The sequence below is a fragment of the Ornithorhynchus anatinus genome, chromosome 3 (assembly GCF_004115215.2).
Source record: "Ornithorhynchus anatinus isolate Pmale09 chromosome 3, mOrnAna1.pri.v4, whole genome shotgun sequence".
In the NCBI taxonomy this organism is placed as follows: Eukaryota; Metazoa; Chordata; class Mammalia; order Monotremata; family Ornithorhynchidae; genus Ornithorhynchus; species Ornithorhynchus anatinus.
In genome coordinates this window covers 6,949,264-6,967,542 of record NC_041730.1, presented here as the reverse complement: position 1 = coordinate 6,967,542, position 18,279 = coordinate 6,949,264, and the positions used below count along the sequence as shown (strand labels likewise).

Sequence of the window (18,279 nt, the reverse complement as noted above, 5' to 3'; positions counted from 1 at the left end):
GGGGAAGATAGACATCAGAACAAATAAATAAAATTACAGATATGTATCTAAGTGCAAATGCCAACGTTATAATAATGTTGGTACTTGTTAAGCGCTTACTATGTGCCGAGCACTGTTCTAAGCGCTGGGGTAGACACAGGGGAATCGGGTTGTCCCACGTGGGGCTCACAGTCTTAATCCCCATTTTACAGATGAGGTAACTGAGGCACCAAGAAGTTAAGTGACTTGCCCAAAGTCACACAGCTGACAAGTGGCCGAGCCAGGATTCGAACCCATGACCTCTGACTCCAAAGCCCGTGCTCTTTCCACTGAGCCATGCTGCTTCTCTATGACAGTGTGGTGGTGTGGTGAGGTGGTAAGGGCGTGGACCTGTGAGTCAGAAGGTCGCGGGTTCTAATCCCAGCTCTGCCACGGGTCTGCTGTGTGACCTTAGGCAAGTCACTTCACTTCTCTGGGGGCCTCAGTTCCCTCATCCGTAAAATGGGGATTGAGACTGTGAGCCCCATGCGGGACAGAGACCATGACCAGCCAGTTTCGCATGTATCCACCCCGGCGTTGAGTACGGTGCATAGCACATAGTAAGCACTGAACAAATACTACTATTATAATTATTATTATCATTATCTTGGCTCCTTCCCTTGCCTGCTGTGTGACCTTGGACAAGTCTCTGGGCCCAAGTCTCCTCGTCTGTAAAATGGGGATTCAATAACAGTTCTTCCTCCTCCTTAGAATGTAGGTAGATGCTAATGTTGGGTAGAGTAAATATTCTTGAAGTCAGTAAATGTAGACCGTACTACATAAGGGCTTAGTACAGTGCTTTGCACACAGTAAGCGCTCCATAGATAGGATTGAATGAATGAACGAATCGTGTAGACTGTCAGTCGTTGTGGGCAGGGCGTGGGTCTGCCCACTCTTGTTATCCCGTACTCTCCCAAGAGTTTAGTTCAGCGTTCTTTGCACAGTTAGTGCTCAATCGATACCACTGATTATGATTAATTATTATTATTATTACCACTAATAATAACTGTGGTATTTCTTAAGCCCTTACTGCGTGCCAAGCACTGTTCTACGCTCTGGGGTAGATACAAGGTAATCAGATTGGACATAATCCCTGTCCCACGTGGGGCTCCCTATCTCAATCCCCTTTTCACAGATGAGGTCACTGAGGCCCAGAGAAGTGAAATGACTTACCCAAGGTCACACAGCAGAAAAGTGGCGGAGCCGGGATTAGAACCCAGGTCCTTCCTACGCCCAGGACATGCTGCTTCTGTGTGTTTGGCCCTTAGTAAAAGGTTAACAGATATCACATTATTATTATTCCTAAACACATTCAGTTCCCAGAGATCCTTCCTTCATTCATTCATGCATTCAATAGTATTTATTGAGCGCTTACGATGTGCAGAGCACTGTAATAAGTGCTTGGAATGTACAATTCGGCAACAGATAGAGACAATCCCTGCCCAATGACAGGCTTACAGTCTAATCGGGGGAGACAGACGGACAAAAACAAGACAACGTCATCACGATAAATAGAATCGAGGAGATGTACACCTCATTAACAAAATAGATAAGGTAATAAAAATATAGCCCACCTCACCCCCAGGAACCTGCCAGCAGCCTGAGCCCCCTAGACTGTAAGCTCGGTGCAGGCAGGGAGCCCGTCTACCAACTCTGTTGTATAGTACTCTGCACAGAGTAAGCGCTCAATAGTCAGCCAATCGTATTTACTGAGCATCTATTAATAATGTTGGTATTTGTTAAGGGCTTACTCTGTGCCAAGCACCGTTCTAAGCGCTGGGGTAGAAACAAGGTAATCAGGTTGTCTCACGTAGGGCTCACGGACTTCATCCCCATATTACAGATGAGGGAACTGAGGCCCAGAGAAGTGAAGTGACTTCCCCGGGTCACACAGCTGACAAGCTGCGGAGCCAGGATTAGAACCCATGATCTCTGACTCCCAGGTTCGGGCTCTTTCCGCTAAGTCGTGCTGCTTCTCTAACTGTATGCAGAGCACGGTACGAAGCGCTGTGGGAAGCAGCACGGTGTAGTGGATAGAGCACTGGCCTGGGAGTCAGAAGGTCATGGGTTCTAATTCCGCCTCCCCCACTTGACTGCTGCGTGACCTTAGGCGAGTCACTTCACTTCTGTGGGCCTCAGTTCATTCATTCATTCATTCATTCAATAGTATTTATTGAGCGCTTACTATGTGCAGAGCACTGTACTAAGCGCTTGGGATGAACAAGTCGGCAACAGATAGAGACGGTCCCTGCCGTTTGACGGGCTTACAGTCTAATCGGGGGAGACGGACAGACGAGAACAATGGCACTAAACAGCGTCAAGGGGAAGAACATCTCGTAAAAACAATGGCAACTAAATAGAATCAAGGCGATGTACAATTCATTAACAAAATAAATAGGGTAACGAAAATATATACAGTTGAGCGGACGGGTACAGTGCTGTGGGGATGGGAAGGGAGAGGTGGAGGAGCAGAGGGAAAAGGGGAAAATGAGGCTTTAGCTGCGGAGAGGTAAAGGGGGGATGGCAGAGGGAGTAGAGGGGGAAGAGGAGCTCAGTCTGGGAAGGCCTCTTGGAGGAGGTGATTTTTAAGTAAGGTTTTGAAGAGGGAAAGAGAATCAGTTTGGCGGAGGTGAGGAGGGAGGGCGTTCCAGGACCGCGGGAGGACGTGACCCAGGGGTCGACGGCGGGATAGGCGAGACCGAGGGACGGCGAGGAGGTGGGCGGCAGAGGAGCGGAGCGTGCGGGGTGGGCGGTAGAAAGAGAGAAGGGAGGAGAGGTAGGAAGGGGCAAGGTGATGGAGAGCCTTGAAGCCTAGAGTGAGGAGTTTTTGTTTGGAGCGGAGGTCGATAGGCAACCACTGGAGTTGTTTAAGAAGGGGAGTGACATGCCCAGATCGTTTCTGCAGGAAGATGAGCCGGGCAGCGGAGTGAAGAATAGACCGGAGCGGGGCGAGAGAGGAGGAAGGGAGGTCAGAGAGAAGGCTGACACAGTAGTCTAGCCGGGATATAACGAGAGCCCGTAATAGTAAGGTAGCCGTTTGGGTGGAGAGGAAAGGGCGGATCTTGGCGATATTGTAGAGGTGAAACCGACAGGTCTTGGTAACGGATAGGATGTGTGGGGTGAACGAGAGGGACGAGTCAAGGATGACACCGAGATTGCGGGCCTGCGGGACGGGAAGGATGGTCGTGCCATCCACGGTGATGGAGAAGTCTGGGAGCGGACCGGGCTTGGGAGGGAAGATGAGGAGCTCAGTCTTGCTCATGTTGAGTTTTAGGTGGCGGGCAGACATCCAGGTGGAGACGTCCCGGAGGCGGGAGGAGATGCGAGCCTGAAGGGAGGGGGAGAGGACAGGGGCGGAGATGTAGATCTGCGTGTCATCTGCGTAGAGATGGTAGTCAAAGCCGTGAGAGCGAATGAGTTCACCGAGGGAGTGAGTGTAAATGGAGAACAGAAGAGGGCCAAGAACTGACCCTTGAGGAACTCCAACAGTTAAAGGATGGGAGGGGGAGGAGGCTCCAGCGTAGGAGACCGAGAATGATCGGCCAGAGAGGTAAGAGGAGAACCAGGAGAGGACAGAGTCCGTGAAGCCAAGGTGAGATAAGGTACGGAGGAGGAGGGGATGGTCGACAGTGTCAAAGGCAGCAGAGAGGTCAAGGAGGATCAGAATGGAGTAGGAGCCATTGGATTTGGCAAGAAGGAGGTCATGGGTGACCTTAGAGAGAGCAGTCTCGGTAGAGTGGAGGGGACGGAAGCCAGATTGGAGGGGGTCTAGGAGAGAATGGGAGTTAAGGAATTCTAGGCATCGATTGTAGACGACTCGTTCTAAGATTTTGGAAAGGAAGGGTAGTAGGGAGATAGGACGATAACTGGAGGGGGAAGTGGGGTCAAGAGTGGGTTTTTTTAGGATGGGGGAGACGTGGGCGTGTTTGAAGGCAGAGGGGAAGGAGCCCTTGGAGATTGAGTGGTTAAAAATAGAAGTTAAGGAAGGGAGGAGGGCAGGGGCGATGGTTTTAAGAAGGTGAGAGGGAGTGGGGTCCGAGGCGCAGGTGGAGGGGGTGGCACTTGCGAGGAGGGAGGAGATCTCCTCTGAGGATACTGCAGGGAAGGATGGGAAAGTAGGGGAGGGGGTCGTTGGGGGGGAGGGGAGAGGCGGAGGGGTGACTTTGGGGAGCTCAGACCTGATCGTGTTGATTTTCGTGAGGAAATAGGTGGCCAGATCATTAGGGGTGAGAGATGGGGGAGGGGGAGGAACAGGGGGCCTAAGGAGAGAGTTAAAGGTCCGGAACAATCGGCGGGGGTGACGGGCATGGGTGTCGATGAGGGAGGAGAAGAAGCTTTGCCTGGCGGAGGAGAGGGCAGAGTTAAGGCAGGAAAGGATAAATTTGAAGTGTGTGAGGTCGGCTCGGTGCTTGGACTTTCGCCAGCGGCGCTCGGCAGCTCGAGCATAGGAGCGTAGGAGGCGGACGGAGGAGGTGATCCAGGGCCGTGGGTTAGTGGCGCGAGAGCGGCGGAGGGAAAGGGGGGCGAGAGAGTCGAGATGAGTAGTGAGGGTGGAGTCGAGAGCGGAGACCCGATCGTCGAGAGTGGGAAGAGAGGACAGGGCGGCAAGGTGAGGCGAGATGCTATTGGAAAGACGGATGGGATCGAGAGAGCGGAGGTCTCTGTGGGGCAGTAGCGAAGATTTGCAGGGGGAGGGAGTGTGAGAGATGAGGCAGGTGAGAAGGTTATGGTCTGAGAGAGGGATTTCAGAGTTGGTGAGTGAGGAGATAGTGCAGCGGTAGGAGATGACAAGATCGAGGGTGTGACCGAGTCGGTGAGTGGGCGCGGTATGGTGGAGGAGGAGGTCGGCAGAGTCGAGGAGGGATAGCAGGCGGGCGGCAGAGGAGTCGTCGGGTACATCCGTATGGATGTTGAAGTCTCCAAGGATCAGAGTGGGCAGAGAGAAGGAGAGAAGGAAGGTGAGAAAGGGGTCAAGGTGGTTGAAGAAGTCGGAGGTGGGACCGGGAGGGCGGTAGATGACGGCGACAAGTAACTGGAGTGGGTGGTAGAGGCGAATGATATGGGCTTCGAAGGAGGGGAAGGAGAGGGAGGGGGGAGGAGGGATAGTGCGGAAGCGGCATCGGGGCGAGAGGAGGAAGCCGACGCCTCCTCCCTTACCGGTGAGTCTGGGGGAGTGGGAGAAGGAGAGGCCTCCGCTGGAGAGAGCGGCGGCGGAGACCGTGTCTTCGGGAGAGAGCCACGTTTCCGAAAGGGCGAGGAGGAGGAGAGAGCGGGAGAGGAAAAGGTCATGGATGAAAGGTAGCTTGCCTGTAACAGAGCGGGGGTTCCAGAGGCCACACTTGAAAGTAGCTGTGGGTGCAAGGGGAGGAGGGGGGGAGGGGCGGGGGGAGGGGAGGGTTTGGATGGGAAGTTCCCTCGTCTGGAGATCGAGACTGTGAGCCCCACGTGGGACAGGGACTGTGTCCACCCCGACTTGCTTGGATCCACCGCAGCGCTTAGTACAGTGCCTGGCACATAGCGAGCGCTGAACGAATGCCGTCATTATTATTATTACATTGTAACAGTAAATGGACTCATTCGCTGCCCACAACTAGCTTACAGCCTAGACGGGGAGACGGGCAATAATATAACTAATAACGGCTACGTACAGAAGTGCCGTGGGGTGGGAAGGGGGGATGAATAAAGGGAGCGGGTCAGGGCGACGCGGAAGGGAGCGGGAGAAGAGGAAAGGAGGGCGTAGTCAGGGAAGCCCTCTTGGAGGAGACGGTTTGGAAGGGGGGGAGAGTCACTGTCTACCATTAATAATGATGCCCCCCACCCCAATATCAGGCCAGGGTTGAGGTGATCGAGAGCCGAGTAACACGCTCCCCCGGGATAGGGGGGTGAGGGAGGGGACTAGATTGAAGGACCATTCTCTTAGGTAAGTTCTACTGGTCATCAGCCCACGATCTGGATCCAGATCCCTGAGGGGGACCTGGAAGTCCTGAGTCGATGCAGGGACTTGCCCCACCCCTATCCCCATCCCCCACCGGGTTGGCAGCTTTTGGGTTGGGCGGGGGCCCCCGTCCCCCGGGTCCGCGGTGGAGGGGAGCGGTTGGGCGAGGGGACGGGGATTGGTGTGGGGAACGGGGGCGGGGGGTGGTCTCCGGACAGCCCCCTTTCCCGGGTCTGGCCGCGCCCGGTGGGGGTGGTGAACCGGCCGGACCTCGGTGCCCACAGCTCTGGCAGTTTGGCGAGTGGGTGGACGTGGTGGTGGATGACCTGCTGCCCACCAAGGACGGGAAGCTGGTGTTCGTGCACTCTGACCAGGGTAATGAGTTCTGGAGCGCTCTGCTGGAGAAGGCCTATGCCAAGTGAGTGCCCTGCTCTCCCCACTGCCCCCGCCATCTCCCGCTCCAGCTCACCCCCTTCGCCCCCGGGACCCCCCACCCTGCCTCCTGCCCCACCCCACCCCCACCCACTGGGACCCTCTCCCATCCTACCTCCTGCTCCAGCCCAACCCCCTCACGCCTGGGATCCCCCACTCTACTTCCTGCTCCACCTCCCTCATCCCCAGGACCCCCTGCTCCCCGACTTGCCTCCTGCTCCGCCCGACCCCCCTCATGACTGGGACCACCCCCCATCCTACCTCCTGCTCCAGACCCCCACCTCACCCCCGGGTCCCCCCACCCCCTACTTCTGGGACCCTGGAGGCAGGGCACACCTCCCCATCCATCTTCCCAAGGGCCTGCGTACTCCACTCCTCTGGGGACGCTCACTTCCTCGCTGTGCCTCGTTCTCGCCTGTCCCGCCGTTGACCCCTGGCCCACGTCCTTCCTCTGGCAGGGAACGCCGTCCCTCCTCAAATCCACCAAGCAATCACACGTCCCCCCTTCAAAGCCCTACTGAGAGCTCACCTCCTCCAGGAGGCCTTCCCGGCTGTGCCCCCCTTTACCTCGGCCCCTCCTCCCCTCCCTATCACCCCGACTCCCTCCCTCTGCTCTACCCCCCTCCCCACCCCACAGCACTATATATGTACATATTTATTATTCTATTAATTTTATTAATGATGTATGTATAGCTCTAATTCTATTTATTTATACTGATGCTATTGATGCCTGTTTACTTGTTTTGCTGTCTGTCTCCCCCCTCCTGGACTGTGAGCCCGTTGTTGGGTAGGGATTGTCTCTGTTGCCGAACTGTACTTTCCAAGCACTTAGTACGGTGCTCTGCACAGAGTAAACGCTCACTAAATATGATAGAGTGAATGAATGAGGGGGATTCCCATAGCAGGCCTTCCCCTCCCTGAGCCCCTCCTCTTCCTCCAGGGTGAACGGCAGCTACGAGGCCCTCTCGGGGGGCAGCACGTCCGAGGGCTTCGAGGACTTCACGGGCGGAGTGACCGAGTGGTTCGAGCTGCGCAAGCCGCCCAGCGACCTCTACCAAATCATCCTCAAGGCCCTGGAGCGCGGGTCCCTGCTGGGCTGCTCCATCGACGTATGGCGGGGCTGGGCGGCCGGCACCCCGACCCCTGACCCCGGGTCCTCGACCCCTTCCCCCCGACCCCTGACCCACGCCCCCAACCCTCACCCATTTCTCCCCATTGACCCTTTTCTTGCCTTGACACCCACCTGGACCACCCCGCAACAAGACTTCCCGTTCATCGGGCAGGGAACCGAGTGCAGCGTTTGTGCTTTGGGCCAGTGCTCTGCACACAGAAAGTGCTCAGTAAGTACCACTGATTGATTTACCACAGATCACCAGTGCTTTCGACATGGAGGCTGTCACTTTTAAGAAGCTGGTGAAGGGGCACGCCTATTCGGTGACGGGGGCCAAGCAGGTAAACTCGCTTCCTCTTGGCCCTCGGTGGTCCCCCCTCCTCCTTCCCTCTCCTCTCCGCTCGGGCCCCGGGGGTCAGCCTGGAGGGTGGGACCGAGGACACGGTGGGCTGCGGAGGGATGGGGGTGCGGGGAGGGAGGAACCCGGATGGGTTGAGGTGAATGGCAGACCGTCAGGGCATAGGTCACGCTTTCTACTATTTTCGTTGGGACCCCAAGCCCCTGATACAGTGCTCGGCACACGATAGGCGTCCACTACAGAGCCCTGAGCGCGGCAGGGGCCCGGGCAGCGTCGGGGAGACTGACACGGGCCACGCAGTCCCTTTGGGGCGGGCGCTGACCCTGGGCTCTGGGCACAGGTGACCTGTCGGGGCCAGAGAGTGAACCTGATCCGCATGAGGAACCCGTGGGGTGAGGTGGAGTGGACGGGGGCCTGGAGCGACAGGTATGGGGGCGGTCGGGCCGGGCCTGTGAGCGGAGAGGGACTGCCTCACAGGAGCCGGGGAGGATGGGAACGGCCGAGGGGGGAAGGGGACAACACGGTGTCCCGTCAGGGCCCTCAGGGCAGCGGTTTTGCCCGGCAGCTCCCAAGAATGGAACATGGTGGACCCCTCCCAGCGAGAGGCGCTCCGAATCAAGATGGAGGACGGGGAGTTCTGGTGAGGAAGGGGTAGGCGACGGTTGGGGTGTGAGGTGCCCACCCACCCGCAGACTCTCCCCGACCAGACACCCAGTCAGACTGCCCCCGGCCCCATCCCAGAGCCCGGCTCAGGCTCGAACTGACTGGGCCCCGTGGCTCTTCCCCGCAGGATGTCATTCCAGGACTTCCTGCGGGAATTCACACGCCTGGAAATCTGTAACCTGACGCCCGACGCCCTCAAAGCCCGCACGTTCCGCAAGTGGAACACCACCCTCTACGACGGCACCTGGAGGCGGGGCAGCACCGCCGGAGGCTGCAGGAACTACCCGGGTACCTGGGGACCCCCAGGGAGGGAGGTCCGAGACCCCCCGGGAGGGAGGACTGGGACTCCCGGGCCCCACTAGGGTGGTAGGGCAGGGCCCGGGCTCGGGGAGAGGCAGCCAGGGTGCCAGGGCCCGGAGCGGGTCTGCTAATCAAAGGTATTTACTGAGTGCCTCCCTGATGCAGAGCGCTCTATGAAGCGCTCGGGAGAGTACAGTAGAATTAGGAGACTCTATCTCTGTCCTCATGTGGCTTACAGTTTACTGGGAGAAATGGACCCAAAATAATTTTCAGAGGTGAGAGAATAATAATAATAATAATGATGGTATTTGTTAAGCACGTACTATGTGCCAGACACTGTATTATGCGCTGGGGTGGATACAAGCAAATCGGGTTGGACCCGGTCCCTATCTCCCTTGGGGCTCACGGTCTCCATCTCCATTTTCCAGATGAGGGAACTGAGGCCCAGGGAAGTGAAGCGACCCGGTCACACAGCAGACAAGTGGCGAACCCGGGGTTAGAACCCATGACCTTCTGACTCCCGGGCCCCGGGCTCTATCCACTACGCCATGCTGAGGAACTAGATATGTGAATGAGCAAGTTCTTAAATAATCCAGTGGACAAAGTGATAGGTATGAAAGTGTTTCTGGTGTGACAGGTGTGACAAGTCTGACTTGATTATCTTTGATTTATCGCTCTGCTTAGTATAGCGGTTGGCAAGCAGCGTGGCTCAGTGGAAAGAGCCCGGGCTTAGGAGTCAGAGGTCGTGGGTTCTAATTCCACCCCCGCCACTTGTCAGCCGGGTGACTCTGGGCAAGTCACTTCACTTCTCTGGGCCTCGGTGACCTCATCTGGAAAATGGGGATGAAGACTGTGAGCCCCAGGTGGGACAGCTTAATAACCTTGTATCTACCTCAGTGCTGAGAACGGTGCTTGGCACATAGGAAGCGCTTAACAAAGACCATCATCATCACATAGTAAGCGCCTAACAGACGCTTATTATTACTATTAGGTGGCTGTGAGTGCAGAGGTGTGGATGTGGTAGTTTGGAAGATATGATGTGGAGAAAAGAAAAATGACTCAGGGAGAGCCTTCTTCAGGAGGAGGGTGTTAAAGTTGCGGTTTGGCGGATCTTGGAGGGGGACAGAGTTGCAGGCGGGAGGAACAATTTGAGCAAGGGATTGGAGGCTGGGGAATTGAGGACAGACCCCAGTGAGAAGCGCTCCCCTATCCCGTACTACTCCCTAAAAGAGCGAGTGACCAGAGCCGTAAGAGGAGAACCCGGAGAAAACCACCTTGGCGAAAACCAAGGCTGGAGAGTGGTTCCAGGAGAGGAGAGAAGTGGCGTGGCCTAGTAGCTAGAGGACGGGCCTGAGAGTTAGAAGGACTTGGGTTATAATTCCAGCTCCCCCATTTGTCCTTGGGCAAATCACTAAACTTCTCTGTGCCTCAGTTCTCTCATCCATAAATGGGCATTAACACTGTGAACCCCAGGTGGGACACAGACTGTCTCCAACCCAATTAGCTTGTATCAACTCCAGCACCTAGTACAGTGCCTGGTACTTAGTAAGCATTCGATTCATTCAGTTGTATTTATTGAGCGCTTACTGTGCGCAGAGCACTGTACTAAGCACTTGGGAGGGTGCAGTAGAAAAATAGTCACATTCCATGCCCATGAGCTCACATTCTAGAGGGGGAGACAGAAATAGATATAAGTAAAATTCAGATATGTATGTAGTGCTGCGGGGCTGGGAAGGGGGATGAATAAAGCTGTGGGGAGAAGAGGAAAGGCGGACGTAGGGAAGATGGCTTGGAGGAGATTGCCTTCAATAAGGCTTTGAATGGGGGGAAAGAAATTGTCTGGCAGATAATAATGATAATAATAATAATAATAATGGTATTTTTAAGGGCTTACTATCTGCAAAGCATTGTCTGAGGAGAGAGGGCATTTCAGGCCAGAGGGAGGATTTGGGTGAGGGGTCGGCAGCGAGACGGACGAGATCAAGGTATAGTGAGAAGGTTGGCATTAGACTGTAAGCCCGTCAATGGGCAGGGATTGTCTCTATCTGTTGCCGAATTCCAAGCGGCAACATTCCAAGAGCATTCCAAGCGCTTAGTACAGTGCTCTGCACATAGTAAGTGCTCAAAAAATACTATTGAAAATACTATTGAATTAGAGGAATAAAGTGTGCGGGCTGGCTTGTAGTGGGAAAGTAGAAAGGTGAGGTAGGAAGGGGTAAGGGGATGGACTGCTTTAAAGCCAATGGTGAGGAATTTTTGTTTGATGAGGAGGTGGATGGTTCTTGAGGAGTGGGGAAACATGGCCTGAATGTTTCTGTAGAAAAATGATCCGGGCAGCAGAGTGAAGCAGGGAGAGGCAGGAGGCAGGGAGGTCAGCAAGGAAGCCGATACAGTAATCAAGGTGGGGAGAAGCAGTGTGGCTCAGTGGGAAGAACCTGGGCTTGGGAGTCAGAGGTCATGAGTTTGAATCCCTCCTCTGCCACTTGTCACCTGTGTGACTGTGGGCAAGTCACTTCACTTCTCTGGGCCTCAGTTACCTCATCTGGAAAATGGGGATTAACTGTGAGCCTCACTTGGGACAACCTGATGACCCTGTATCTCCCCCAGCGCTTAGAACAGTGCTCTGCACAAAGTAAGCGCTTAACAAATACCAACATTATTATTATTATTATTATTATTATAAGTGACTCTGTTCATGCAGTAGCAGTCTGGATGGAAAGGAAAGCGCTTAACAAATACCATAAATAAAAGAGTCCTCTCCCCATCTTCAAAGCCCTACTGAGATCACACCTCTCCCAGGATGCCTTCCCTGATTCACCTCCCCAACTATAAATCTCACCCCCACAACTGCCACTCTGGCTCCTCCTCACCCAAGTATTTATGTCCAGGTCTTTATACTCCATGGCTTCCTCCTGTCTGCAATTTATTTTAGTGTCCAGCTCTCCCACTAGACTGTGAACTCCTTGAGAGCGGGAAACATGATCCCATTCTACTAGTTCTGATAAAATCTCTCAAGCGGCGCTTTGTTCAATGTTCTGTCCACAGTTCCCCCTCTGCCAACTCGTGTTTCATTCATTCCGTCGTATTTATTGAGCGCTTACTGTGTGCGGAGCACTGTACTAAGCGCTTGGAAAGTACAATTCAGCAACAGATAGAAACAATCCCTGCCCACAACGGGCTCACAGTCTAGAAGGATTTCCTCCTGCCTTCAAGATATCGCTACTTGGATGCCTTCCCATCACCTCGAACTTAATATGACTGAAACTGAACTTCTCTTCCCACCCAAAACCCGTCCACCCCCTCACTTTCCCATCACTGTTGACAGGACCACCATCCTTCCTGTCTCACAAGTCCCTAACCTTGGCGTTATTCTTGACTCCTCTCTCATTCAACTCACGTATTCAAGCCATCACTAAATCCTGTCGGTTCTACCTTCAGAACATCATTAAAATCTGCCCTTTCCTCTCCATTCATTCATTTAATCGTATTTATTGAGCGCTTACTGTGTGCAAAGCACTCTACTAAGCATTTGGGACAGTACAATCATAACAAGCAGACACATTCCTGCCCACAACGAGCTCACAGTCTAGAGGGGGAGTCAGATATTAATATAAATAGATACATAAATTACCAATAAATACATATGTGTACATATGTGCGGTGGGAATGGGAGGGAGGATGAATGAAGGAGCAAGTAAGAGCGATGCAGAAGGGAGTGGGAGAAGAGGAGAGGAGGGGCTTAGTCAGGGAAAGGCTTCTTGAAGGAGAGGGGCCTTCGATAAAGTTTTGAAGTGGGGGAGAGCAATTATCTGATATGAGGAGGGAGGGCGTTCCGGGCCAGAGGTAGAATGTGGGCGAGAGGTCGGCGGCGAGATAGACGAGATTGAGGTAGAGTGAGAAGGTTAGCATTAGAGGAACGAAACTGCTACTCCATTAATGCAAGCACTTCTCGTATCCCAATTTGATTATTATATCCGCCTCCTTGCTGACCTCTCTGCCTCCTGTCTCTCCCCACTCCAGTCCATAATATGGACTCTGTGAAACTCCAGTCTCATAATATCCCGACTGGATTATTGCATCAGCCTCCTCTCTGTTCTCCCACCCTCCTGTCTCTCCCCGCTTCAGTCTATACTTCACTCCGCTGCCCCAATTATCTTTCTTCAGAAAATCTCTAGGCCTGTCACTCCCCTCCTCAAAAACCTCCAGTGGTTGCCCATCAACCTTTGCATGAAGCAAAGCCTCCTCACTCTTGGCTTCCAAGCTGTCCATCCCCTGGCCCCCTCCTACCTCACCTCCCTTCTCTCCTTCTCCAGCCCAGCCCTCACACTCCGCTCCTCCGCCGCCGCTCACCTCCTCACCGGGCCTCCTTCTCGCCCGTCCCGCCGTCGACCCCCGGCCCACGTCCTCCCGCTGTCCCGGAACGCCCTCCCTCCTCACAGCCGCCAAACTAGCTCTCTTCCCCCCTTCAAAGCCCTACTGAGAGCTCCCTTCCTCCAGGAGGCCTGCCCAGACTGAGCCCTTCCTTTCCCTCTGCCCCTCCTCCCCTCCCCATCGCCCTTACTCCCTCCCTTTGCTCTACCCCCTTCCCCTCCCCACAGCGCTTTTGTCTATTTGTATATATTATTTATTACTCTATTTTATTATACTTATTTTATAAGTATATATCTATGATTCTATTTATCTATTTTGATGGCACTGACGCCTGACTCCTTGTTTTCTTTTGCCGTCTGCCTCCCCCTTTTAGACCGTGAGCCCGTTGTTGGGCAGGGATTATCTCTCTCTGTTGCCCAATTGTACATTCCAAGCGCTTAGTACAGTAAGCGCTCAATACATACGATTGAATGAATGAATACTCCACTCCGCTGCTGGGATCATTTTCCTTCAAAAACGTTCAGGCCATGTTTCCCAAACTCCAGTGGTTGCCGCATCAAAGAAACGTTCCTCACCATTGGCTTTAAAACTCTCCACCACCTTGCCCCCTCCTACCTCACCTCGCTACTCTCCTACTACAACCCAGCCCGTACACTCTGTTTCTGTAGCGCTAACCTTCTCGCCGTACCTCGATCTCGTCTTTCTCGCCTCCGACCTCTCGCCCGCGTCCTGCCTCTGGCCTGGAATAGCCTACCTCCTCAGATCAGACAGATAATTGCTCTCCTCTACTTCAAAGCCTTATTGAAGTCACATCACCTCCTAGAAGCCTTCCTTGATTAAGCTCCTCCTCTCCTCTTCTCCCACTCTTTTCTGTGTCGCCCTGACTTTCTCCCTTCATTCATCCTGCCTCTCATCCCCACATCACACGTATATGTATATATCCGTAATTTATCTATTGGTGTTTATTAATGTCTGTCTCCCCCCTCTAGACCGTGAGCTCGTTGTGGGCAGGGAATGTGTCTCCTGTTACATTGTACTCTCCCACAAGCGCGTAGTATAGTGCTTTGCGCACAGTAAGCGCTCAGTAAATACGACTGACCGACTGAATGGATGAAAGTTGGCGCCCAATAAATATGCAGGTTGATTGACTGTCAAAGACAATCTTGACAAAGACAAACTTGCTGAGCGGGATCGGAGGATTAGGATACAGCAGATTCCATTGGGATTGGCAAGGAGGAAGTTACCGGAGACCTCAGAGAAAACCGTATCAACAGGGCGGAAACCAGATCCGTTCATTCATTAATTCAATCGTATTTATTGAGCGCTTACTGGGTGCAGAGCACTGTACTAAGCACTTGGGAAAGTATAATACAGCAATAAAGAGAGACAGTCCCTGCCCACAGTGAGCTCACAGTTTAGAGGTTGAGAAGCAGCATAGCCTAGTGGATAGAGCACAGGCTTGGGAGTCAGAGGGACCTGGGTTCTAATCCCTGCTCTGCCACCTGTCTGCTGTGTGACCTTGGGCAAGTCACTTCACTGGGCCTCAGTTCCCTCATCTGTAAAAGGAGCACTGAGACTGTGAGCCCTGTATGGGACAGGGACTGTTTCCAACCGGATTATCTTGGATCTACCCCAGCGCTTAGAACAGTGCTCGGCACATAGTAAGCGCTTAAGAAATACCATATGTAGATGGTAATGGGACAGGAACGGAGTTGTTGGAGGAGAGGAAGTGGAGGCCAACCATTTGGGGAGTTCGGAGAGGGATGGGGGGACGGAGATGAGTGCGGGGGCTGGGGCATCGTGAGAGGCTCTTTCTGTTTGGGGAAACTTGAGCGGGATTGAAGGCAGAGAAGGAGCCTCCCAAGAAGCGGAAGCAGTGTGGCTCGGTGGAAAGAGCCCGGGCTTGGGAGTCCGAGGACATGGGTTCTAATCCCGGCTCCTCCACTCGTCAGCTCTGTGACTTTGGACACTTAAATTCTCTGTGCCTCAGTTACCTCATCTGGAAAATGGGCATCAAGATTGTGAACCCTGTCGGACAACCTGATGACCTTGTATCTGTCCCAGCGCTTAGAACAGCGTTTGGCATTTAGTAAGCGCTTAACAGTTACCATCATCATCATTATTATTATTATTATTAAGACAGCGGTTGAAGATGGAGGTCAGGGCAGGAAGAAGTGTGGGAGCCGGGGGCTTGGGAAGGGATGGGCCAGAGGCGCGGGGAGAATCCGGGCTGCTTCTCCCTGACCGCCCCCTCTCCCCGCCTCGCCCAGCCACGTTCTGGGTGAACCCTCAGTTCAAGATCCGTCTGGAGGAGGTGGACGACGAGGAGACCGGGGGACGGGAGGCGGGCTGCAGCTTCCTGCTGGCGCTCATGCAGAAACACCGGCGCAAGGAACGCCGCTTTGGCCGCGACATGGAGACCATCGGCTTCGCCGTCTACGAGGTGACTCGCCCTGCCCGGGCCCCGGGGCTGGCCTCTGACCTCTGATCTCTGGAGGCCGGTTCGCTCCCGGGTCAAGTAGTGGGATCCAACTTGGGCAGGGGCACTGGGGTGGGGAGGGTCTGGGGTCCTCGGTGGGGAGGCGGCCCCGGTCCTCCCCGGGGAACCCTAGAGAAGCAGCGTGGCTTAGCGGAAAGACCCCGGGCTTGGGAGTCAGAGGTCGTGGGTTCTAATCCCGGCTCCTCCGCTCGTCTGCTGTGTGACCCTAGGTAGGCTACTTAACTTCTCTGTGCCTCAGTTCCCTCATCTGTAAAATGGGAATTAAGATTGGGACCCCCACGTGGGACAGCCTGATGACCCTGTATCTACCCCAGTGCTTAGGACAGTGCTTGGTGCATAGTAAGCACTTGACAGATATCATTATTATTAATAAGACCGTGAGCCCCAAGTAGGACAGGGACTGTGTCCAACCCAATTTGCTTGTATCCACCCCAGCGCTTAGTACAGTGTCTGGCACATGGTAAGCGCTTAATAAATATCACAATTATTATTATTATTATTATTATCCTGGGTCCCAAACCCAGCGCTGACTGCCGGTCCCGTTTTAGAAGTTGGACCTCGGCTGGGCCTGGCCCTCCCACTCCTGAGAGCTTCCTTTGCCCTAGAATGCCCTGCCCTTCCCATCCCTCCTCGCCCCCATCCTACCCGTCTCTCCCTACCCTATCCCCCCGACTACAGGTGGCTGACACCCCCCTCTCCCTGCTCTCTTCCAGGTTCCTCGGGAGGTACGTTCCGGCCTGGTCTCAGCCGCAGCCGTGTGTAGCCCGGGCCCGGGGTCCCCCGAGAGGAGAGTTGCCCCTCCGCAGTGGCATCCCGCCGCTCCGGGCCTGGATGAGAGGGAGGGTCCGGGGAGGCAGGACTCCGGCCGGGCCGCCGTCCCTTCCCCACACGCGACGGCTCCCGTCCCTCCCGCCCCCTTTCCCCCTCGCCCCCCTCAGATGGTGGGCCAGTCCAGCGTGCACCTGAAGCGGGACTTCTTCCTGGCCAACGCCTCGCGCGCCCGCTCGGAGCAGTTCATCAACCTGAGGGAGGTGAGCACGCGTTTCCGCCTGCCGCCCGGAGAATACGTCGTCATTCCCTCCACCTTCGAGCCCAACAAGGAGGGCGACTTCGTGCTGCGCTTCTTCTCCGAGAAGGCGGCGGGCACCGAGTAAGTGGGCGACGGGCCCCCTCCCCAACCTCCGGCAGCCAGGACCCCCCACCCCTTCCCCAACAACCTCTTCCCTTCCTTTCCCCACCGTCCCTCCTCTCTGCTTTTCCTTCTTGCCCCCTCACTCCTGCCCCTTGCCCCCATGCCCTCCATCGAAGCTCGGGCCAATCCCCCTCCATCTTCTGACTCTCCTTTCCTTGTTCGATCAATCCATCTATCATTTAATGACTGCTTCTTGTGTACAGAGCACCATACTAAGCGCTTGGGAGAGAACAATATAACGGACATATTTTCTGCCCAAAACGAGCTTACAGTCTAGAGGGGGAGTCAGACATTAAATAAATAAATTGCAGACATGTACATAAGCGTTATGGGGTTGGGAGGGGGACCGAATAAAGGGAGCAAGGCAGAACGACAAAGAAGGGAGTTGAGGAGGAAAAAGGGCTTCGTCAGGGAAGGCCTCTTGGAGGAGATGGGCCTTCAACAAGGCTTTGAAGTAGGGGAAGTCATTGTCCAATATGAAGAGGGAAGATGAGGCCAGAAGCAGGGAGTGGGCGAGAGATCGGTGGCGAGATAGACGAGACGGAGGTACAGTGATAAGGACAGCACTAGGGGAGCGAAGCGTGCGGGCTGGGTTATAGTAGAGTAATGATGATGATGGTGATGGCATTTGTTAAGCGCTTACTATGTGTGAAGCACTGTTCTAAGTGCTGGGGGCGATATAGGGTGATCAGGTTGTTCCACATGGAGCTCACAGTCTTCATTCCCATTTTACAGATGAGGTGACTGAGGCTCAGAGAAGTTGTGACTTGCCCAAAGTCACGCAGTTGCCAAGTGGCGGAGCCGGGATTAGAACCTATGACCTCTGACTCCCAAGTCTGTGCTCTTTCCACTGAGTAGTGAGGTGAGGTAGGGAGCAAGGTGGAAAGCCAATGGCGAGGACTTTCTGTTTGATGCGGAGGTGGATGGGCAAGCAGTGGAGTTTCTCGAGGCGGGGGGAAATGTGGCCTGAACGTTTAGGTAAAAAAAATGATCCGGAGAGTAGACGGAAGTATGGACTGGAGCGGGGAGAGACGGGTGGCTGGGAAGTCAGCAAGGAGGCTAATACAGTAATCCAGGTGGGATAGGGTAAGTGGATTAATTTAGAGTAGCAGTTTGGATGGAGAGTGGAGGGTGGATTTTAGTGACGAGGTGAAGGTTGGACCTACAGGATTTAGTGATGGATTGAATATGTGGGTTGAATGAGGAAGAGGAGTCGAGGAAAATGCCAAAGTTACGGGCTTGTGAGATGGGAAGGATGGTGATGCCGTCTACAGCGATGGGAAAATCAGGGGGAGGACAGGTTTTGGGTGGCAAGATAAGGACTTCCGTTTCAGACATGTTAAGATTGAGGTGACGGGAGGACATCCAAGTAGAGATGTCTTGAAGGTGGGAGGAAATG

At 54.3% G+C, this 18,279-nt stretch overlaps 1 protein-coding gene across 1 annotated transcript in view; it reads left to right on the top strand.

Annotated features, from left to right (window-relative positions):
- The window catches only part of CAPN1 (calpain 1), a 31,233-nt gene that overhangs the window by 3,960 nt on the left and 8,994 nt on the right, over positions 1 to 18,279 (top strand). The window contains exons 5-13 of the mRNA XM_029061278.2: positions 6,238 to 6,371; positions 7,326 to 7,494; positions 7,754 to 7,837; positions 8,195 to 8,280; positions 8,420 to 8,494; positions 8,645 to 8,805; positions 15,459 to 15,631; positions 16,402 to 16,413; positions 16,627 to 16,838. Of these exons, the coding sequence (XP_028917111.1) occupies positions 6,238 to 6,371; positions 7,326 to 7,494; positions 7,754 to 7,837; positions 8,195 to 8,280; positions 8,420 to 8,494; positions 8,645 to 8,805; positions 15,459 to 15,631; positions 16,402 to 16,413; positions 16,627 to 16,838 (1,106 nt within the window). The remainder of the gene's footprint in view (positions 1 to 6,237; positions 6,372 to 7,325; positions 7,495 to 7,753; positions 7,838 to 8,194; positions 8,281 to 8,419; positions 8,495 to 8,644; positions 8,806 to 15,458; positions 15,632 to 16,401; positions 16,414 to 16,626; positions 16,839 to 18,279) is intronic.